We start from the raw sequence: 25871 nt of genomic DNA on the forward strand, positions 1-25871 counted from the left end.
AATAGAACCCTGGTCTCAGTAGTTTGGACGGACATCATGAAATATGACTGTATTACGGATGGTTGCGATAATAAAATGTTGTATAACTCACGACAAACACACACTCCAGTCGTGAAGGAAAAACTCAAGACTGGGGATAAAAAATCACGTCACAGTTCTAAAATGTCATCAGAGAGGTCTGTTCAGTGTCATAATCTCTAGAAATCCCTTCTACAGCAATATTATTACAACCAGGGACGATTAGGCGATGAGCTAAAGCTTCAGCGCAGAGCTATTAGGCCTTGGGTTGTTCTTGCCTGGACGTCAGCTGCGTTCTTTATGTTGCAACTCATGGATGACACATTGGTATTGGGAGAACATAGTTGAAAAAATTCACATCATAGGGCAGACTCATCCAGAATACGCTGCTGAAAAGGAAATAAACCTCTGCAGGCAGGCAACTGAGAAAAAAAAAATAATTTGAATCGGCGGATATATCTGCGTTCCCCACTGAGCAAGCAACTTGTAGCCGCGGATCTCGCCGCATCACTTACCGAACAGGTTAATAGTCCCCTATCAACCTGCAAGGAAGCAGGCCCTGAGTCAGTTCTCAGGGATCAGATATTGCCTCTTCCGCCAGATCCACCGTACCAGTGATTTTCACTTCCGCCTTCACTGCTGTTGAGATCTTCACCCGTATCCCTGGGCATGGGTTCCATGTTATATCCCACAGGACTGAGTCCCCGACTGAACTCAGCCATCCTATTACTCCGGGCTACTGAAGTGTAGGGAGCCCACCCCCGCGATGTGGACGCGCCAGACAGGAATTACTCAAGTGGAGGAACATATCATTGATATATATGTATAAGAGAACATAAAGGTCCAATAATATTGCCTTGAGGAATTCCCCCCTTAATTATTACAGGGACAGATAAAGCTTTGCCTACTCTAATTCTCTGAGTTCTAGAAATATAGCAACCCATTCAGTCACACTTTTGTCAAGTCCAATTGTACTCACTTTTACCAGCAGTCTCCCATGATCTACCCTATCAAATGCCTTAGATAGGTCAATCGCAATACAGTCCAATTGACCTCCTGAATCCAGGATATCTGCTATATCTTGCTGGAATCCTACAAGTTGAATTTCAGTGGAATAACATTTTCTGAACACAAACTGCCTTCTATCAAACCAGTTATTACTTTTGCATAGATGTCTAATATAATCAGAAAGAATGATTTCCCAAAGCTTACATGCAATGCATGTCAAACTGAGTGGCCTGTAATTTTCAGCTTTATGTCTATCACCCTTTCCTTTGTACACAGGGGCTACTATAGCAACTCTTCATTCATTTAGTATAGCTCCTTCATGCAAACAATAATCAAATAAGTACTTCAGATATGGTACTATATCCCCCGAAACCTTATCAATTCCAGCTGCTTTTCTAGTTTTCTTCTTTTGTATCTTACTGTAGATATAATTGTTGTCATAGGTAAATTTTAATACTTCTTTAGCATTAGTCACCTCCTCTATCTGGACATTATCCTTGTAACCAATAATCTTTACATACCGTATTGCTGACTGAATACTTGTGCTTTGATGCGTACATGCCTTTACAGAAGACAAGTTGCCTAGGCCTGCCCATTTAAATTTGTATTTGGAATTCACACTGTAATTCAGTACAGTATTTGATTCAACTCCTTGGAACTACATTGCAATGAGACTATGTCGGACAGTAAGAAAGAACCTATAAAACAATGCTACTATAGTAATAAAGTACATTATTATAACACTATAAGAATAAATCTTATAACAATATACTGGTACCAAGAAAAGCAGTGAAAAGTAAAAGTAAAGGACTGTATTCTACATGATGTTCAAAAAGAATTATAAGACAGTAATCTTGAAAATCGTTGTTCTTCAATGAGTCTCTGTTTACAATAATACACCTTGAAGCACAGAACTATACAAAGACCATTCTTGCAATCTGGGTACCAAAACTGACTTTATTTCCAAACACCTTTCTTATACCACACTCTACATCACCTTGTAACATACGTCGTTTGGATGGAATGAATTCATAATGAAGTATTTATTTATTTTCCACCTAGTCGATACAATGATTGCCTAAGGCAATTTTTATTGGTCAAAAGTGGTACATGTTTCGTATATTATCAACATCTTCAGCCACATAACAATGTTTAGATGAAAAATATAAAATAGACAAAGTAATGCTTTAGAGGAAGTGTCCTTGAAATTAACATAAGATTGACAAGATTAAAACAAACAAATAACTCAAGAGAAAATATATAAATTATTTCTACAATAGAAAGCAGTCGTCAAGGAAACACTTGTACAATATTCCATAGAGAAATTGTCCTAATAAATATTCTTTTCTTAATAATCCATGAAAAAAGATCAATTTATAAATTAAAAATTATACAATTTATAAGTAATTATCGAAATGAAGAAATCCTGATATCACAGTGCGGCTCTTATTATTAATGTAGATGAAAATATAACTAATTCCTAGTTGTCAAATCTTATTAAGCCTGCTTTCCTTTGGAACAGTAACTCCTGTCATTCTTTCACAGTTTTGCGCCGGGTGTAATATTGATGATGCGTTCTTCCTTGTTCTTGCACCTGAGGAGGAGGAGGAGCGGGGGATATAGGTGTGTCAAGAACTTCCTTGCTGTCACCTATAGCTTCAACTGAGGAGGAATAAGTTGTAGGGCTATCTGTAGGTGGAGAAATTCCAATTCTTTTTTCTTGATCCTTCTCAAGCATTTTCAAATATACTAGAATTTGATAATGAGAATATAAGAATCCATTATATTATCAAATTCTAGTATATTTGAAAATGCTTGAGAAGGATCAAGAAAAAAGAATTGGAATTTCTCCACCTACAGATAGCCCTACAACTTATTCCTCCTCAGTTGAAGCTATAGGTGACAGCAAGGAAGTTCTTGACACACCTATATCCCCCGCTCCTCCTCCTCCTCAGGTGCAAGAACAAGGAAGAACGCATCATCAATATTACACCCGGCGCAAAACTGTGAAAGAATGACAGGAGTTACTGTTCCAAAGGAAAGCAGGCTTAATAAGATTTGACAACTAGGAATTAGTTATATTTTCATCTACATTAATAATAAGAGCCGCACTGTGATATCAGGATTTCTTCATTTCGATAATTACTTATAAATTGTATAATTTTTAATTTATAAATTGATCTTTTTTCATGGATTATTAAGAAAAGAATATTTATTAGGACAATTTCTCTATGGAATATTGTACAAGTGTTTCCTTGACGACTGCTTTCTATTGTAGAAATAATTTATATATTTTCTCTTGAGTTATTTGTTTGTTTTAATCTTGTCAATCTTATGTTAATTTCAAGGACACTTCCTCTAAAGCATTACTTTGTCTATTTTATATTTTTCATCTAAACATTGTTATGTGGCTGAAGATGTTGATAATATACGAAACATGTACCACTTTTGACCAATAAAAATTGCCTTAGGCAATCATTGTATCGACTAGGTGGAAAATAAATAAATACTTCATTGTGAATCTATTGAAGTGCGATACGGACCATGAAGCTGATTTTATGGATGGAATGAAGTCGGGAAAATGCCTGTCTGTAATTCATGTTGGTGCAAGTTTCAACGATTGCCTTCCTACTTGTGGGTTCCTCATTCCATTGGCTGCTTCTCCAAGATTCTCTTCAACTATCTGTACTCCTAACTCAATCATTAAATGCAACCTGCCTTATCCCTACAGATGGCAATGTGCTCACCTTTCAAGTGTTTTCTCTTGAGAACATTGGTACCCCAAGGCAATTTATCTGCATCATTCCCACCGTATCAGTATCAATGATACACAAAGTTTCAGCTACCTGGACCCTGGAATAACATTTACCTAGATCCAATGTTTATCCTTTGTTCATTAGTTCATGTGACAGTTCCAGGACTACTCTACTTGATATAGGAGTAGTGGGATACAAGTTCCCAAAGTCTGTATCCTCCCAGTATATACAATAAAATTCCAAATACCGGGTGAGTTGGCCGTGCGCGTAGAGGCGCGCGGCTGTGAGCTTGCATCCGGGAGATAGTCGGTTCAAATCCCACTATCGGCAGCCCTGAAAATGGTTTTCCGTGGTTTCCCATTTTCACACCAGGCAAATGCTGGGGCTGGACCTCAATTAAGGCCACGGTCGCTTCCTTCCAACTCCTAGGCCTTTCCTATCCCATCATCGCCATAAGACCTATCTGTGTCGGTGTGACGTAAAGCCCCTAGCAAAAGAAAAAAAATTCCAAATATACCTCATATCACTCTCACAAACAACAAATAATTTGTGACCAAAGCAACTCCTTTTCGATGGTATGAATTGCTTCCACTGCAGCCTTCCTTCCCACAGCACCAGTGATTCATCCACACTAATATTTTCCTGCGATGTGTACAATTTTGGGCATTTTTTGCAAACTGAATTCAAAATAGGCAAGATTTTGAACAACTTCCCTCTCATGTTGGCATCAAAATTCTTATTATCGACAAAATTACAAAATTGCAACAATAATGAAAACCTTTTCTCAATCATCACTTTGTTGAAGAATGGTGTCGAGATGAAATCCTTGTGAGTAAAGTATAGTTTGTAAGTAGACTTCTCTATTATTCCTTGTTAGATGAGAAGGGATATGAATAACTTTATCTCTAGTGTGGTAGTTTGAGTCCAATCCAAAGCTTGCAACTGAAGTTTCAGTACCATATGAACTTCAAAAAATTGTTCTGTGTATTTATTTGTCCGCTCACATATTAGTTTGTTAAGATCCTCCTCTCTAAACTGGCTAAAATAGAACAATGGGCTCACTTTGTTGGAATCACACATATCAATATTTATTTTACTGTCCGATACAAATGTAAAAGGAGCGTGAGGATTACCTTGGCTATACTAGTGCAAAGTGGCTGCATCACTTACTGTAGGCAAGTTAATATCTTCTCCCTCTTCTTCATTCCCAGAAGCAAGCTCACTGTCAGTTTCACCACTTGTGTTATCCTGGTTATCCAAAGAGTTCTTATCTAATTCATCATCTGAATCAATGAGATGATGAATAGTTTCATCATCCAAACAAGCATGCATAGCCATTATGTACGGAAGAAAATGCAATTAAATATTGGCATCCAGTCTGGCGCAGCAAATTTAGAACCTACTGACATCTGCAAAGTGATCACAGAACTACACTCAACAACATAAAGAGATGAGATAACATGTCCTACTTGGCAGATAACAGTTTTCAAAGGCTCTAGACGAGCTAACTCATCATTACCCGATTGAGTAACAACTATTGATAAATGAATTAATTCATTACACCTGGTTAAAATGTTAATAAATTGTTTTCTTTCACAGTTATGTTATACCGTATCATCTCTTCAATTTGTATTTTGTGTTCGACAAACTGAAAAACTTCATTGTTCTGTGTCAACATTAAAAAAAAGACTGCTTCCATCTTAACAAATCTCTGATATCAAGAAATGGGCTTACAGGCACACCTAGTGGCATAAGAACAATTCTGTGTTACAAAAGAAGGAAACATAGTTTTTGACTGAGCTCACAGAGCACTATGCTTTAGCCTTAGCATTTACCAGTCATTTTATCAAGATAGAATCTACCAAATGATAGCAAAATGCCATCAACCAAAAACTAATGGGTGTTGTATAATAACCTGGTACATACCGGTACTACAGAAAGCAGGTAACAGGAGGAATGCCATCAACTAAATACAAATGGAAGCCATATAATAACCTGATACATATGACAGAGAGTACCTAACATAATGGATACTTACTAAGTATTCCAGAGAAAGATATAACAAGTATAATAGATTATTAGTTTCTTTAAGATTATGAATATACCTTTTGTGTGCTTCACTCCAGGCTGCTACTATAATATTGTTGATAACCAGATCGGCAGGAACCATATCAGCATGTTCATCCACATGCAGATAAACTGTGTGTAGGATACCAATGGCTGCCCCAAATGCTGCCCCTATAGGTCCATTAATAGTGTTAGCCCAACCAGGATAAGGCTCATTATTTGTGGTAATGACTGAAAAATATATATTTACAATTAAAATATGTGAAGATGGGCACATTTTTAATAATAAATAATGCTACCAGACTCCATTTCAATCCTGATGATCTTAGACATGTTGGACTGCCAGATTTATTTTTCACTGAAAAGAGTTTCTTGATGTGCAACCAACCAACCAACCAACCAACCAACCAACCAACCAACCAACCAACCAACCAACCAACCAACCAACCAACCAACCAACCAACCAACCAACCAACCAACCAACCAACCAACCAACCAACCAACCAACCAACCAACCAACCAACCAACCAACCAACCAACCAACCAACCAACCAACCAACCAACCAACCAACCAACCAACCAACCAACCAACCAACCAACCAACCAACCAACCAACCAACCAACCAACCAACCAACCAACCAACCAACCAACCAACCAACCAACCAACCAACCAACCAACCAACCAACCAACCAACCAACCAACCAACCAACCAACCAACCAACCAACCAACCAACCAACCAACCAACCAACCAACCAACCAACCAACCAACCAACCAACCAACCAACCAACCAACCAACCAACCAACCAACCAACCAACCAACCAACCAACCAACCAACCAACCAACCAACCAACCAACCAACCAACCAACCAACCAACCAACCAACCAACCAACCAACCAACCAACCAACCAACCAACCAACCAACCAACCAACCAACCAACCAACCAACCAACCAACCAACCAACCAACCAACCAACCAACCAACCAACCAACCAACCAACCAACCAACCAACCAACCAACCAACCAACCAACCAACCAACCAACCAACCAACCAACCAACCAACCAACCAACCAACCAACCAACCAACCAACCAACCAACCAACCAACCAACCAACCAACCAACCAACCAACCAACCAACCAACCAACCAACCAACCAACCAACCAACCAACCAACCAACCAACCAACCAACCAACCAACCAACCAACCAACCAACCAACCAACCAACCAACCAACCAACCAACCAACCAACCAACCAACCAACCAACCAACCAACCAACCAACCAACCAACCAACCAACCAACCAACCAACCAACCAACCAACCAACCAACCAACCAACCAACCAACCAACCAACCAACCAACCAACCAACCAACCAACCAACCAACCAACCAACCAACCAACCAACCAACCAACCAACCAACCAACCAACCAACCAACCAACCAACCAACCAACCAACCAACCAACCAACCAACCAACCAACCAACCAACCAACCAACCAACCAACCAACCAACCAACCAACCAACCAACCAACCAACCAACCAACCAACCAACCAACCAACCAACCAACCAACCAACCAACCAACCAACCAACCAACCAACCAACCAACCAACCAACCAACCAACCAACCAACCAACCAACCAACCAACCAACCAACCAACCAACCAACCAACCAACCAACCAACCAACCAACCAACCAACCAACCAACCAACCAACCAACCAACCAACCAACCAACCAACCAACCAACCAACCAACCAACCAACCAACCAACCAACCAACCAACCAACCAACCAACCAACCAACCAACCAACCAACCAACCAACCAACCAACCAACCAACCAACCAACCAACCAACCAACCAACCAACCAACCAACCAACCAACCAACCAACCAACCAACCAACCAACCAACCAACCAACCAACCAACCAACCAACCAACCAACCAACCAACCAACCAACCAACCAACCAACCAACCAACCAACCAACCAACCAACCAACCAACCAACCAACCAACCAACCAACCAACCAACCAACCAACCAACCAACCAACCAACCAACCGCATTTAGGGCAGTCGCCTGTTGCTTGTCAGTTCTTTTATAGGTCTGTATTGACTGTAGTTCACAATTGAATAAAACTTGGTTTATCCACCTATGTAATACTATATAATTCAATCTATGAGATTGATACAAGTTACATCAACATTGTATACATATTTCAACCCTTTTGGTTCTTCATCAGTACATTACAATAAGACAATAAAATTATAAACAAAATAAGGTAAAAATCTGCTTAGGAGAATTATAGTGTTCAATGTCTACAGTTGAGATATTAACATTAGATAAATTGTTAATATTTTGATGAATTGAAAACATTCTTCATTATAAAATGTCTCTACAGTTCTTTTGCTAAAATACATGGTTTGTTAAAATCACAAAACTACAAAATATAAATTTCATGTTTCCATATTGATGGCTAAACTAATATTTTTAAATCACTATATCAATGATTTATTGTTGAACATTATCCTCCTTAGTCAATACCTTATGGTTAATGTGAATTTCATCATCATCATCATCATCATCATCATCATCTTCATTTCCCGTTTCCAGCTTCCCGGGTCAGGTTGTGAATCAAGGACCTCCATCGCTGCCTGTCTCTCCACCACTCTTCTCCTTTTTTAAGTACATCTTCTGGTTTTCCTCCCCTCTTCTCTATGCACTCCCACACTGAATCTGTCCACCTCTTTCAGAGTCTTCCTCATGGTCTCTTTCCCATCAACTTCTCTGAAAAAGCTTTCTTTGGCACACTCTCTTCTCCCATTCTCATCATATGTCCATACCACTTTACCTTTGTTGTTTCTATCCTGTCTTGAAGTTTCAACATTCCTGTCCTTTTCCTTACCTCTTCATTTCTAATTTTTGGTCTTGCCCTCAATACCTCTCAGAAATTTCATCTCCGCTGCCTGTATTCTAATGTGAATTTTAAAAAAAATTTCACATTCGTCACAACTATACATGTTTCACCCCCTGTGGGTGGGGGACGCAGACGAAGAATACACCCACGGTATCCCCTGCCTTTTGTAAGAGGCCACTAAAAGGGACAACCACAGGATGATCAAATTAGAACCATGAGACTAATTGTAATTATTACCATCACACAGGGAACACCATGGGTCACTTTTACTTGCGCTTAGAACCACTATATTAGGTACAAAATAGGTTTGTGAATAGTAGCAAAAGAGTGTGTTGCCGGATTTTACAGTACCTGTGATTCGTACTCCTGCAACAGCATGGGATGAGCGACACCATGGTTCTGCCTTGCCTATGCTTAGTACTCACTATGTGAGGAACACCATGGGATAGTGCGGGTCCCTGTGGTTTGTCCAATTATTTGAGGTACGTCATAGGTTTGCGTTGCCTCTACAGGTTTGCTTTTCCTCTAAATAACACCTCAGTGAGTGAAACACCATAGGTCTGTGTTACATATGCAAAGTTCATTACCTGTGAGTAGTACCATAATGTGTGGAATACTGTGAGTCTATGCTACTTTTTATTAGTACCGCAACATGACAAATAGCATGGTTCTATTTTCCTAGTGCTAAGTACCATTATGAGGGGCCAATGACATGGATTTTGGACCCGTTTCGACTGCAAGCCTCATCGATTCAGTACTGTGCTTTAGAAGCAGTACCTTGGTCAGTAATACTATTGTTTAATGCTAGTTTCTGGGAATGTGGAGCATTGCGGGTCAGATCCACTGATTGTTTTAACTTCATATCCATCCATTCACTCTTCGTCCTCACATTTTCGAATTCTGGTCAGTGGAGGATTATGGATTTTTAAATTGTCATAACATTTCGTCACATTTTATACCATTAGGGGCCGATGACCTAAATGTTAGGCCCGTTTAAAAGCAAGCATCATCAATATCATCCTATACATGTTTCAATCCTAATTCGATCATCTACAGTAGACTGATAAAATTTATATTACACATCGTAGTTAAAAACATTTAAAACAGAAGTGAGGATGATATTATGAATGTTAAAATGTTAGATTCTCATTAAGAAAACGTTTATGTTCTTATAGGGTTGTGGTTTAAAATCTTCCATGTGCACTATTGTCCACTTGTCATGATGTTCTCTTGATGTTATCATTAGTTGCAATTCTACTAATTGGACTAGGAGGTATCCGATTACTGATTGATATTATGTGGTTTGGTTTGCTTCCAATAAGGATTATCATAATTGCATAAGTCTCGACTGTATGATTACCTTCTTTGCCCAGTTGAACGATGTGTTTACATACGCCTAGTCATTAAAACTGTGAACAGAGTAGCATAGTATTGTTCAAGTCTTTCAATGAATATTATCAAATTCTAATAATAGGAGTTAATCATCATCATCATCATTTCCCTTTATCCAGCTGTAGCCGGATAGGGGCAAATATGGTTCCTCTCCACTTTCTTCGGTCTTTCCACCACTCCTCCTCCAACACTGTGTCCCAGTCCAGGTTTCTTTCTATAATGCTGCGTTGGAGGGTATCCTTCCATCTCAATCGTGGTCGTCCACGGCCTCTCCTTCCTTGGATTTGTATTTCCATCACCTTTTTTGGCATTCTTTCGTCGCTCATTCGCTTTATGTGCCCAAACCATCTTAGTCGGCTCTTCTCTATTCTATCATTCATTTTTTCCACTCCAATTTCTTCCCGGATTTTCTCATTCCTTATTTTGTCTCTTCTACTCTTCTGTATCATACTCCTCAAGAACTTCATTTCGGCTGCCTGTATTCGACTCTCATCCTTCTTTGTCATTGTCCAAGTTTCTGCTCCGTAAGTTGTTATGGGTACGTAATACATCTTGTACATAGTATCCTTTGCTTCCGAGGGCACATTTTTGTCCCATAACATGTTTCTTACACTATGATAGAAACAACTTCCAGCTTGAATCCTTTTTACTAATCTCAGCATCCAGTCGAGCATTCTCCATAAATTCACTCCCCAGGTATTTAAACGTTTCCACTACTTCCAGGGGCTTGTCTGCAAGTCTAATCTGACCTTTCCCTTCTTTCTCCCCTCTAGTCATAACAAGAGTTTTACTCTTTTCTACACTTATTTTCAATCCACATTCTTCAATCTTCCCCTTCACCACATTCAACTGTTCTTGAACCTTCCTCTCCTCTTCTCCCCAAATCACAATATCATCTGCAAATAACATCATGTTCATTTCTCTTCCTCCATATGCTGCTTTTGCTGTTCTCATGAGTTAATGTTCCTTGTTTAGATGCTGAGCCTAATACTACTGTCAAATCCGGACCGTAGTGTTGTATCATGGCTAATCTTCTATAAAAGTTGTTTACCTAGTTTTATCTTAAATGTGGAATTTGGAAAATTATCAAACTTTCCTGTAGTAAATTATTCCAATCCCTAACTTCTCCCCTATAAACAAATATTTGTCCCAATTTGTCCTCTTATTGAATTCAAACTTTATCTTAATTTTCAATATAACTTACGTTGTAAGGAATTAATAATTGTGTATGAATCAGTCAGCCATTTCAATGAAGCTGCTTTCTCTCATTCAATCATTCAATCAATGCTGATCTGCATTTAGGGCAGTCTCCCAGGTGGCAGATTACCTATCTGTTGTTTCCTTTTCTTAAATGATTTCAAAGAAACTGGAAATTTATTGACCATCTCCCTTGGTAAGTTATTCCAATCTCTAACTTCACTTCCTATAAACAAATATTTGCCCCAATTTGTCCTCTTGAATTCCAACTTTGTCTTCATATTGTGATCTTTCCTACTCATTATTCTAATTCGGCAAATTCTGCCTAATGTACTAACTTGCTGTTATTTTTTTTGAAATGAATTAATTTTGCATCAGTTGCTTGACATAGCCCAGAGCAGAATGTAACCTCTACTGAAGTTTCCATCAAATATACCGCTGAGACAGTATAGACACTGCTGAGGTATAGATTGTGCTGAGTTATGATGTTCAGAACATGACTAGTTCATCTGGATGCTGTAAAAAGTGTTACTCATGGGGGAGGAGGGGGTCAGTTGCATAGCAATAGTATTTTGTGGTTCATTAGGAAAAGCAGTAGAAAATTACCTCACTCCCCATCATGCCTAGTACGTTTCATTATGCCATCATCATCAGATTTTGCATTTTTCCTACAACTGCAGTTGTTAGTTGATGATCCATCCAGCCTCCAGGCTGATGATTTATGAGACAGTATTTTCAGTTTTCTTTTAAGGAAAGATGCTCTTAGTAACAGCCTCATGGAAATATGGTCAACCAATAATTGATTGTTATGGGACAGGATTAAGTGTCAACACCTCCTTCCATATTTGTGAGGGATTTGTGAAGTACCGGTACTCAGACTCAGTTCAGACCACCAGGGATTTTAATTAAGAATTGCATTTTTAGTTACTAAGATTGAAGACTTGTGTCATTGTAATTTAATAAATACTTTAAGGATGCTTAGGTTTACTGTAATTGAGATTTACTACCATATTTTAAACCATCAATTAATTAATTAAATAAATAAATAAATAAATAAATAAATGACTAGGTGCCCTTCCTGCTGCTACTTGCTGGTCCAATTGAAAATCCAACCCAAAATTGCTAGTATTCAAGCAAATGACTCTCAGATTGGGAGTCAACTGGCTAAATTGCACAAAATATCCCACATACCTACTCCATAGTCTTATTTAAATCTATCTTGCTCTAGTCAGTATCCCTCCTATACAGTAATCCCACTGATAACAATCTCTCCTGCTTTGAACTTCTGCTGAGGATGTGAGGGATCTGATTATGATGGTACCTATTCCTGCTTGCCTGACATTGTCGGTGCCAATGTGAAAATCCACCACCTTCTGCTTATCCTGCTCCTTCTGTTATACTTCCCTCAACATCTGCCTTAACTTAATTCCTCAAGAAAACACTACTCTGGTTCCCTTTCCTCCATAAACTTTCCCCATGTTCTAAACAACAGAGTACTCCATGACCAGATTCCTAACCTCACCTATTTCATTAGATCCCCAAGGCAATCTTGTCTTCTCAGCCAAAAGATTACAACATTTTCATAACCCTACTCTTTTGTCAGAAATCACCCAGAACAAATTTTGCTGCTTTCATCAATTTTCCCCTTCTCTTATCACCCCTCTCCTCTATAACACTTGTCTGTTTCCCATATTCCCTTTGCTGTTTTACCAGCAGTAACTCATACCAATTCATTAAAAATGAAGCACTACTTTCCAGTGTAGACTCAGTTATTAGCCCTCAGTTTTCTTCCCCTAAAATCATATTAGCCCACTCATCATTCACAACTTCTCCCTTCCTTCCCTTCTCTCTTGTCTACCTACTGTACTCTGTATATTGTTTCATTCCTGTCCCTCATTAGAAGCTTACAGTAATTATCCCCCTCAAACTTACTATACTGACTCTTTCCTCATACCCCTTATTGTCCAGCCAAACATTGATCTACATGTAGGGCTATTGCCCAGGTGGCAGATTCCCAATCAGTTGTTTGCCTAGACTATCACCATCGGAACTTTCCATACTTGATCGTCTTCACTACCATCCATAGAATTTTAAATTCCATATTCTTGAAATGTTTCCTCACCAAGTTGTTGGAGATGTGATCCCATGCAGTCTTTATCCATTTACATAGAAGTTCCACTTCAGGTCGTTTCACTCACCCAGTTGGTGTCAGTGCATGATCGCCGGCAGACACCATCCACTCGGTGTAGAGCTGTTTCAGTGCAGCTTTCAAAGGCTGGTCATACAAACATCCAATAGCTGTAGCATAGAGGTCAGCCCTCCTGGAATTATTGCCAGATCAGTTTTTCCTTTCCTTATCAATTCCTTTATGCTGTTACTTTCTAATAACATTCCCTTCTTCCTCCAAATGTGAATGCATGATTCATCAATATCAAATTTTCTGCCGGTGGCATGATTTCTGATAGTTTCAGCTTCTGTTACAACTTTAAGTTTCTCACTCACAGTAAATGGCCGCAGATGCTTTTTTGAATTCGTCACTTGTTACCACTGATGCTCCTTCACTCAGAACACAAAGTATTAATCAACTGCCACACCATGTGGTTCTGATAACGTGGAAGTAAGCGATGGCATGAGATTTCAGCCATTTCCAAGTCGCGACTTGAAACCACTGTTGAGCATTGACGTGTCTTCGGAAGAGTGTATTATGGGACCACAATACAAAAGGCTTAAATATGAAGTGCACCCAAATTTAAGAAGCAATATTTCTGTAAAAAAAGTGCAGGTGGAGTTAAGGATTATATGGTATTACCTTATATAGACGGCTGTCATTGCCAAAGCAGGTACTTGTCAAAAAAAGCCAATGCCCCTAGCCAGATATGTATCAAACATTCACGTACAGAAGTATTAAGCAGGTATAATACAAACTTCTTCCAATAAATTTACACAATAATTGTACAGATACTGAGAAAATACATAATAAGACCATTATTTTTTCTATTTCATTATAATTATTGATTCCATCACTCACATCAATATTAATTTTGTACAGTAAACAATTAAACCTAAATATTTTCTGTGATTTTCTGAATAGAGTAAATTTCTCTTTTAAGTCTACCTCTGTAATGAATTTGCTATTACAGTTAGACCAATAGTTGGTTACAGTATATTCAACATTTGCCTATATTCTAGTTACAATGGATGTAAAAAACAAAAACTGAAGATTCTATTCAAGCTACGTGATTACAATAGAACTGATCATGTCAATAATGAATCTTACCATGTAAAACTGCATGGATAGAGTTCACATAAAAGAAAGATAAAAACCCAAAATGTTTGGCTTCTGGATGAAATATCAAAATGGAAAATATCCCTAGAATACTACAGAAGTGCACATATCGAAAATCTGCCTCACTGATAAAATAAAGAAAAGGCAATAAGAAACCTTCATACCAACAAGATATCAGACCTCAGAATGACACACCACAAGCACAATGTACATCCATGATCCACCAATTAATTACACATAATTACCAACACTAAATACACAAGAAACAGCACTGTGAGATAATCCAAGATTAAGAAGTACTAAAAGAATAAGAGGGAGAAGGACCCTCAATACAACTTATCTTTACCTCAATGCATGAGACTATCTTTGCCGTGCGGTTAGGGGCACGCAGCTGTGAGCTTGTATCCGGGAGATAGTGAGTTCGAGCCCCAGTGTCAGCAGCCCTGAAGATGGTTTTCTGTGGTTTCCCATTTTCACACCAGGCAAATGCTGGGGCTGTACCTTAATTAAGGCCGTGGCTGATTCCTACCCACTCCTAGCCCTTTCCTATCCCATTGTCACCATAAGACCTATCTATGCGACATAAAGCAACTAGTGAAACAAAAAACAAAAAATGACTATAGTATCTTCAAGAATCAATATCATGCTCCCAAGAAAGCAATAAACTCTCAGCACCTGAAATCCTTAAGTCTCCTAATCTGCCTACGCAAGGTCCCAAAAATGAACACAAATACAACTTTACCTATATACATATATATACATAAGAATAACATTGATGGACAGAGATGACAAAGCTCGGTAATACATTGAGGACATTCACTAGTCAGCCCTAGCAGACACCATGATCTAGGCCTACCAGAGTGAGCAATTCAATTTTGAAGGCAAAGAAATCCAGAAACTCATACAATTAGACTGAAAAACCGTAAAACTGAGGAAATTTTAAACTAGGTCCATAGCATCATAAAAATCACCAAGGAAATTACAAGTTTTGAATAAGAATAATAGAATCTTATGAGAGTCACATTAATAATTACATAGCTCAGCATACGATGAGAAAAATAAAAAACATTTGAAGTAAATTTTCCTAGCATGATAGAAAATTCACATAGTGATACAGTGACTAGATCCTACATCTGAACATCTAATAAAGGTAAAAGACTGCAAGGAATCTCATATTAGATAAATGTTGGACTTCAGATAAACAACAGGAGCATAAGTGCACATCCATAATGCACCAGTTATTCTTGCAAATATTAGCAGTACCTGGACTAAAAATATGGTGGCATAAACATGACTCACCCTATGAGATTGTCCCAGAGAAAGAAATGTACAATTCACAAGAAAAAAGAAAGAAAAAATACTTCAGCACACCCTAACTCAAAATCCTCAGAGATAAAAAGGCTCGGTAACACATCTAGGACATTTCACTAGTCAGCCTTAGCAGACCCCATAATCTATCAGACTGAGCAATTAAATTTTGAAGGCATAGAAATCTAGAAACTCATACAATTAGACTGAAAAATCATGAAACTGAGGACATTTTTAATATGATATACAATATAAAGTTTTCCTGAGATTAAATGGTGTGAAATGAAATGAAATGGCGTATGGCTTTTAGTGCCGGGAGTGTCCGAAGACAAGTTCGGCTCGCCAGGTGCAGGTCTTTCTATTCGACACCCGTAGGTGACCTGCGCGTCGTGATGAGGATGAAATGATGATGAAGACAACACGTACACCCAGCCCCCGTGCCATTGGAATTAACCAATTAAGGTTAAAATCCCCGACCCGGCCGGGAATCGAACCCGGGACCCTCGGAACCGAAGGCCAGTACGCTGACCGTTCAGCCAACGAGTCGGACGGTGTGAAATGTTGATACCAGTACTTCATTTCTCAGTAGATTTGGACGGAGATGTCATTTTCTGAGATAATTATCCAGCTTCTTGAGATCCTGTGAGAGAATTACTTCTGCCTCACTGAAATGTGTTATTTGAACTGTCAAATTGATATCATCTGAATAAATGAAATTTTGGGATACAGTTTCTCACAGGTCTGACTTGAACTGACCTGAAGTTGCATAAAGACAAACAAGTTAGAAAGATGTACATTCTTTCACGGATGCCAATATAAGTTACGTAGTGTTGGCCCATGGTTTTACTTTGAACAGACATGAATGGTAAAACACCATAAGTTAAGCCAATTCATTTTCCATCCAGCATACACCTATAATAATACAATAAACAGCACCTGCTATCTCTTTAATGACTGATGATGGAGTTGCACTGGCTTCCTATTTTACTTCCTTCTCCCTCTCCTTTCCTCTTCTTTCGTTCAAGCTTTCACTTCACAGGGGAGTCCGGGATGATGGGATAAGTTAAATTTTATTTTCAATATTATGTTTTAAGTTAACTTTTTCTCTTGCAGGAATTCTATGGGGAGTCTCACATGTTTAATTTAGTCAAAATAGTGCTTTTCAGCACTTTCCTTGTAATTGTATGTTTTGTTTGTTTCTATTTTTCAGTACATAAACAGTCCAATTACCAGGCCAGAGTTCTATTCAGGTGTCAAATACATTGATACAATAGTACTCCAAAACATCTAGATATAATACTTGAAAGAACTGACCTACTGCTACCACCTGAAGGAAACATCTGCCAAATAACTTACTGTGGAGGCTAACTGAAACATCATCCTAATACACTAAAACCAACAGCTGTAGCCCAAGTATACTTTCAAGCTGAGTACTACACAGGGATATGGCTGAACAGCTCACATATACGAATGGTAGATGTCTAACTTCACCAGACATTCTGGTCTATATCTGGTGCACACCTCTCAACTCCAGCCTAGATGCTACCAGTACTGAGCAATACTGCACCACCTCACATTAGAAGTAACAAGTCCTTATCTGTTACGGCCCACAGTATATAACAACACAGCTCTCCCCATTCACTGGGACTCCAAACAGCTTCCCTCAAGATTGAAGTCTTGCAGATCTGTTTAGAGAACAGCCAGGGAGCTAACATCAAGTGAATTCAATATCAATAATGACTGGAGAGAAGAGTGATCACATTTGCAACCACCAGCATAGTAAATAGATCAAAGACCCTATTACCAAGTCACTTGGCTTTAATTTGGCTCGCTCTACCACTGTGCCAAAAAACCAAACCAAACCCCGCGGTACTTAATGCCCTTGAAAAGGCTTTGACCTGCCCAGCGACCGCTGCTCAGCCTGAAGGCCTGCAGATTACGAGGCGCCGTGTGGTCAGTACGACGCATCCTCTCGGCCGTTATTTTTGGCTTTCAAGACCGGGGCCACCATCTCACCATTAGATAGCTCCTCAATTCTAATCATAATCACGTAGGCTGAGTGGACCTTGAACCAGCCCTCAGGTCGAGAGAAAAATCCCTGACCTGGCCGGGAATCGAACCCAGGGCCTCCGGGCGAGAGGCAGGCAAGCTACCCCTACACCACAGGGCCGGCTCTACCTCTGTTCAGCTCAACGAAATCCACTGCAGTTTTGGAAGATCTACAGTCTCCCTAGATAAATGAGCTTGATAGATTCTCCTCAATGCAACTGTAGAGCTGACTCACAGACAGTGGTAGCTCGTGATAAAATTTTCAGGGGTTCACAACAAAATGTGTGTTCAAATATACCAAAGTAATGAAATGTCGTATGGCTTTTAGTGCCGGATATTCCAGGACGGGTTCAGCTCGCCAGGTGCAGGTCTTTCTATTTGACGCCTGTAGGCGACCTGCACGTCATGATGAGGATGATATGATGATTAAGACAACATATACACCCAGCCCCTGTGCCACTGGAATTAACCAATTAAGGTAAAAATCCCTGACCCAGCCGGGAATCAAACCCAGAACCCTCTGAACTGAAGGCCAGTACGCTGACTGTTCAGCCAACGAGTCGGACATACCAAAGTAGAATGCAAATCAGTACAAAATACCTTACTTAGATCATTTGACTGAAAGTTCCTTGTACAGTTGCTTCTCCACTCAAAATTTGGTAGAACCCCTATAACCGAGGATGCATTTTTCCGAGACTAATCAGTGAGTGTACAACAAAACTAAAATTACGACTGTCAGGCTGAGTGGCTCAGACGGATTTTTGAATCCAAGTTGGCAGGTTCAATATATAGCTCGGTAAAAGTAATATTCACAGCAACTTGGCTACAATTGCTACAAATATTAAAAGATGCCAACAACATTCTTGGATTTACATAGCCCGAAGTTCACCTAAGTATGACAACAAGCATAAAAGTAGTGCGTGCAATCACCACATTTACCAGTACTCAAATTAATTGTAACTGAAACAATTCTCAACCCACAATATAAAGCAAACTTTTTGCCATTATTACAGACCTTGTTCAGAATTAACTACTGGTGAAATCTTCCAGTGATGCAATGAAATAGTAACTTCTGGAAACTGTGGCCAACAGTAACAGGTGAGGTGGTGGACCCTTGTGGTCAACTTTAATACTATCACTTGTTTGAGGGTAGTTGTAGACTGAAAGGCACATACCTTAACGTGCTCCTCGCTTATGGAGATATCTGTGCATAAACCATGATGTTATCTCTATGTGCATGCGTATAGTCTTCAGGCTCGTACAAAATCTCCAGTGTGCCCCCTGCATTGTCAGTCGAAACGAACAGCTGTCAATGTAACTGAGCTTTGATATAAATCGAACAGTTTCGATCGATTGAGGAAATCAGGTAGAAACAAAGGAAACAATTTTGAATTATCTGTGAATGCATGAATATGCATTTGAACTGGGTGTTCACGTGCTCATGTGCTCCTGGGAGCCCACCGCCACTGCTCACAGACCATTGAACACATCATGGAGGAATGCTCCCTGAGTTTATTTCCTGGCTCTCTACAACACCACTCCTGAGGCAATCTTTTAGGTAGAAGCATTAGATATCCAATAATTGTAAACTGCATATGATTTAGTATATATCTATATATACTATTTTATGTAAATACTACCAGTTATCCATGGCTTCGCTCGTGTGGATTTTGTAAAATGATAAAAATAATCATTCCTCGGTACCGGTACTGTACAAAGACATTATCTGAAAATCCCTAAAGTATAAACACTCACCAACAAATTGAGTTTCATTTACCCCAGAAACTCTGTAAACCACGTTTGTGTTGTTGACTTTTGGGGTTAAGATGACCATGTAACATAGAACTGTACATGTGAGAAACAGTCTTCTCTCAAATCGAAAAAAAAAAAAAGTTTATTTTTAAAGGAGATTCCAAATATCTATTTCCACATCGTAACATCTTCAGTTTTTTAGACAGGCTGTAATAATCCCCATAAAAGGAATTCAACCCCTTTATCAGTCCTTCCCATTTTCTGAAAACAAAAAAATACGTGTTCCTGTATTTTTAAAGGACTTTCCAAATACCAAGTTTCATGTCTGTAACATGTTAAGTTTTTGACATATACTGTAGCTATACCGGTACTCATTTTCAAAATTCACCCACTTTTTCAATTTTTTTCAGCCCATTAGGTGGATTTTCAGAAAATAAAAAATACATGTTTCTTTATTTTTAAAGGAGATTCAAAATACCAACTTTCACGTTTCTAACATCTTCAGTTTTTGAGATATAAGTTTCCTCATAAAAAGAATTCAGCTTCTTCTCCTTTCCACCCCACTCTCCCTTTAAGTGGACCTTCCGAAAACAAAAAACATGTGTTTTCCTTATTTTCATCGCTCCCCCCACTTTAAGTCGATTTTCCAAAAACAAAAAAATTCCAAATACCAAGTTTCACGTCTGTAACATCTTTAGCTTTTAGAGATATAAGTATCCTCATACAAATAATTCAACAAATTTTTCTATACTTTTCCCCAAGTGGATTTCCAAAGACAAAAGAAGACGTGTTTCTTTATTTTTAAAGGAGATTCCAAATACCAAGTTTCACATCTGTAACATCTTTAGTTTTGGAGATATATGTATCCTCACAAAAAATTTAACTATTTTTTCACTCTATCCCAGTTAAGTTGATCTCCCACCCCCCTCCAAAAATAAATGCGTGTTCCTTTATTTTTAAAGGAGATTTCAAATACCAAATTTCATGTCTGTAACCTTCAGTCTTTGAGATGTAAGTATCCACATAAAAGGAATTAATTTTCACTTCCTTTCACCCTCCCCCCTTAAGTGAATTTTCCAGACACAAAAAATACGTGCTTATTTATAAAGGAGCTTCAAAATACCAACTGTAACATCTTCAACTTCTTTTTACCCCCTCCCCCAAAGTTTATTTTCCCCCTAAAATGCATGTTTCTGTATTTTAAAGGAGATTCCAAATACCAGTTTTGACGTCCATATCAACTTTAGTTTCCATAAGATATAAGTATCTAATGGGAACCCAAAAGTGGGGTCCACCTATTCAGTACAATACGATGTTATAAGATGAATTATAACATTTTATTATTAATAGGACTGGTTTCGATGCTGGTGTGCATCATCTTCAGCCACAAAATTAGAAAAACATACAATGACAACTTAAGGTTGCAAAAACAATGCATAAAAGTGTACACTAATCTTATAAATGATAGGAGGAATGACTTGATTAAAAACATGAGGCGTGGACATTAACTTGCAACATTAACCTAAAAGTCCTCTTTTCTAAAAATATAGCACCAATTATCTTAAAGTTTTGTTTAAACATCCTCTTAACAAGAGTTCACTGACTCTTAAAAACTTTAAATGGTATACTGTATGACTTGATTAACAATGAGCCAAGGACAATAAATATCACTATCTTAAAAGTCTTAAGATCTTAAGATACCCAGGACTTGTTCAGTTGGTTTTTGAGGGAAGTGTAGGTAGTAAGAACAGTAGTAGACCAAGGTATGAATATGGCAAGCAGATTAGAGCAAATGTAGACTGTGGTAGTTACATAGAAATGACAAAGTTAGCACAGGATAGGGTGGACTGGAGGGCTGCTTCAAGCCAGTCTATGGACTGATGACTTAAACAACAACAACATGCTAAATAAGTAATAAATAAATCAGTCCTAGCAATTTTAAGATATAAATAATTAATATATGAAAGATGTTTCCTAATTTGCATACTAAAACTTAAGAAATATAGTTTAAAGAGACCCTTTGTTTGAAGACAGTTGTGCCCTACTGCCTGACATCCAACATTCTGCCTGTGATTAGTGATTACAAGATATTAGAATCATTCTGTATTGACAGTTTTCATTATACAAAGGAAATATTTAATGTATCCTCCTATTCAATACATAACGTATTTCCATCATTAGATTGAGTTTCAACTCGTTTGACCCATCTTCAGTGAAATAGGGGGGTTAAAGTTTTTTACATAATACAAGCTAAAAATGTGCTAAAAAATTTTATTACTCCATCTAATGATGGAATTATTTTACATATTGAATAGGAGGATATATTAAATTTATCCTTTGTAAAGTGTGCTTAGCGAGGTGCATTTATTAAGAAATGCTGGGTAGTTGTCCCCTCTCTACAGGCAGATCATTTGTTTGCCATTCAAGTAACTTGTTACAAGATTATGTTTTCTTTTATTTTTTATTTTTTGAAACATAAACAGCAATTATTATAGATAAATGAGATAAAAATGAAATGAAATGGCATATGACTTTTAGTGCCGGGAGTGTCTGAGGACAAGTTTGGCTCGCCAGGTGCAGGTCTTTTGATTTGACTCCCATAGGCGACCTGCGCGTCATGATGAGGATGAAATGATGATGAAGACGACACATACACCCAGCCCCCATGCCAGTGAAATTAACCAATTATGGTTAAAATTCCCGACCCTGCCGGGAATCGAACCCGGGACCTCTGTGACCAAAGGCCAGCACGCTAACCATTTAGCCATGGAGCCGGACATAAATGAGGTAATCCACCTAATCAATACAATATAAAATAGATGCCACAATACTTGAAAATCTATTTTTATTATATGTATGGCCAATTAGTCTTTTAAGGGTTTTAATACCTTATGGCTGATGATGGCCTAATATCAACAGGCCAAAACTGGTACCATGATTAAAATAAATTGAAGTAATAATTTTATATTTAATTGATTAGGTGGATTACCTCATTTAACTACAATAATTATATTATCATCAATATAGAATATGAAAATTATAAACTTCGATAACATACCTAAGCAGCAAACCAAGAGAGACCATCCTTTACACAAATACAAATGTAACTCGGTGAAGAAATATTCAATTAATTGCTAGGCCTTAAAGAAAAAGTGTACATTCATAATGGACTGTCAAATCTTCCTATTTCAAAGCAACATACCAAGGACATGAGTGGAATTATAAGTATAGTTATGCACTTACCCATTGAGGGTCGAACAATACATACTGGTAAACCCTTGCCTTCTTGAAGAACAACTTCTTCACCAATTGCCTTGGTGAAAGCGTATGTATTAGGCCAAGGGTCTATGATTCTGAAACAATGATGGTTAGAAAGTAAGACTGTATCTACAGATCAGTTTTCACAACAGTATATTTGAGAGGGAATATGACTTAGGTTCTATAATGTATGTATGTATGTATGTATGTATGTATGTATGTATGTATGTATGTATGTATGTATGTATGTATGTATGTATGTATGTATGTATGTATGTATGTATGTATGTATGTATGTATGTATTGTACCTTTCCAAGGCATCAGTACATGAACCAGTTACCATTGTTCATAAATATGACGTTAGAATAGTGCACCATCGGTGAGCCTCGAACTCAGCCCGGTTTGTCGAAGCCTCACCCTCCCCTACTAGAATAATTCGCTAGCCGAGTCGATATCACATTTTCGGGTCTGTGGAATGTCCGATGGGGCGGTAAGTTCTTTAGTAATAGTCTCTATAGTAGGGGGAAAAGTTAATTATGAGAGGAATACCATTTCATTACTAATGAGAAGAGAGACAATATCTTGTATAACAAAATTTTTACTTATACTAGTGAAACATACTTTATTTACATGGGTATGCCATACCACTCTATACATGTAATATTGGAGATTATCTTGACGTTAATGTTCGGTAGTCCCTTTTCTACACTTCATCATACGTTCATTTATTCAACTTAAGAGGCGTTCCCTCTCGAACTATTACACTATCTCAGACTTAGAGAGGCGTTTTCTCTCTAATTATTTCATTTTACACTTGCACTAATCACTTTACACACAAATCTATTCAACATAGGCATTTCCTGCTGTAATTCTGTTTACCTGCCAATAATTAATATAATCAATTTGCATCAAATTATGATATAAGTTTGCTAGAATTGGATGAACTGACATAGGCAATTTACACTCCCAATCCTTTGAAAGTCGCGTTACAACACTTCCTTAAGTTAAACGTTGCCAATTATGCAGTATAATAAACACGCTCATTTCATTAGGATTTTTATCAACACATATATCAGGACATTATTTACTCAACGATGTTACCTATGGACAAGCATTTAGCGACTTCAATACCAGACATCATAAACAAAGTATTATAGCACTACCTGCAACAAATGGACAAGAATATATACATTTCACATACACACAATGAATCACAGGTGGCCTTAGTCACCTGCCGCTTGTGACAGTAAGCTTTACTGTCTCCTGCAATGAACTCAGGACCTTCTGAGACAGGGTATATCTGACCTGGAATTCCCTACACGCTGTGAATAATTAAAGAAATAAATTGGAGGGGTCCTTCATTTAATGCTCATCTGGAATCACCGCGACGTTGATAATACTTAAATCAATGCACGTAATTGTTGCACCGAGAGGCACGAAATAGCTACTTGTATCTGTTTACTTTCAGTGTAGAAAACACTTTTCTTCGTCCCTACAGCCAGGCTCGTAAATCTATTCAACTGATGGCCTTCCAAGACCCATTTCTAAAGGGCGGCCACTGGGCCGCCTTCATACAATGACTTCGCGGTAAACGACCTTGCTTTCTTTTTCTCGAGCCACAATGGCCTCACATTCAATATCGGCTATGTCCAGCCGTAATTAACATATTCACAACACGAGATCCACTTCGTGTACATTACTAAAGAGTTCCAAGGGAACTTCACATTTTTATCTCACAGTATATATCACGGCTATGGCCTACTCACTCGTTTCGTTTCTCCTCTCGATACCTCGAATACCGTGCTATTTATTGATGAACTCCTGCCACACGGGTCCAAATTAACTTGCGCATTTGCGAACTAATTAATTAACGATGTAATATACCCACTGTCTCGATGCCTTGTTCCAGGTGCCTTAGTTACTAATTAGAAGGGATCTCTACCAGGTGAAGCGCACCAAAAAAAAAATGAATTACTGAAAAATCTTGATGACTCGTATTTGCTATGGAAAGACAATAACTGGAGTCATTTTTACAGAATATTTAAGCCTTCTCTACTTGACAGCGCTTCACACTTAATTAAGCCATGGTCCTTATAATTACGTCATGCATTATCGAACCCTTATACAAGGATGGAAGTAAAATATGGTCGTCCCAAAACCATGATGAAAGTATTCTATAAAAGACTCAAATAAAAATGAAATTATAATTATTATCCCTCTGAAATGGCGTGCTTGCAGTCTACATTACATCTAAGTGAAAAATCTACATATTTACAATGGGACACGACCTTCAAAGATATAAATACTTGGAAATGTACTCAGCCTTCTGGATACCACGTTCACAGCTTTACAGGAGGGCACACCATGGGCTTAAGCTGCTTGCATCACGTCATCGGCGATGTGAAGACCTTTGATGACCTCCCGGCAAATCACGAACATGACGGCTTGATCTGGTATGACGTTCTCGACGTTCTCTGCTACACCAGGCGAAGACAGCTAGGCGTCTGGTTCTCTCTAATATACAGGCAAAATTCTGGCAATCAGCTGGACGTCGGCGTTCACTCCGGCGTTCTCGTAGACATGTAAATGAGGGGAAATTATCTCAAGTGAATGCGTTAGTTTATTACACACCACGATTTAAAAATATGTGGTTGGATATACTCAGTAGCACGAGCATTCCAACACAATGTCGGTACTGTCCCAGAAGCCTGACATTAATCCCTTCTCATTTATCTATTCTTCTTGTAGGCAGCTATTATAGGCCCAGAAATTTCACTAGTTTCCCTAGAAACGACAGTGGTTAAGCCACTAATGTATTAGCATTCTCGTATTCATGATACTAGTTCAGGCCTGTT

The 25871-nt window shown here is 38.4% G+C and overlaps 1 protein-coding gene across 3 annotated transcripts in view; it reads right to left on the minus strand.

Annotated features, from left to right (window-relative positions):
- The window catches only part of LOC136858191 (fatty acyl-CoA reductase wat), a 224001-nt gene that overhangs the window by 23483 nt on the left and 174647 nt on the right, over positions 1-25871 (minus strand). For all 3 annotated transcript variants that reach the window (XM_067137555.2, XM_067137556.2, XM_068225441.1), the window contains exons 5-6: positions 23001-23110; positions 5888-6080 (exon numbers count right to left, since the gene is read on the minus strand). In XM_067137555.2, coding sequence (XP_066993656.2) covers positions 5888-6080; positions 23001-23110 — 303 coding nt within the window. The remainder of the gene's footprint in view (positions 1-5887; positions 6081-23000; positions 23111-25871) is intronic.

Source organism: Anabrus simplex, chromosome 1 (assembly GCF_040414725.1).
Source record: "Anabrus simplex isolate iqAnaSimp1 chromosome 1, ASM4041472v1, whole genome shotgun sequence".
NCBI classification, from domain to species: domain Eukaryota; kingdom Metazoa; phylum Arthropoda; class Insecta; order Orthoptera; family Tettigoniidae; genus Anabrus; species Anabrus simplex.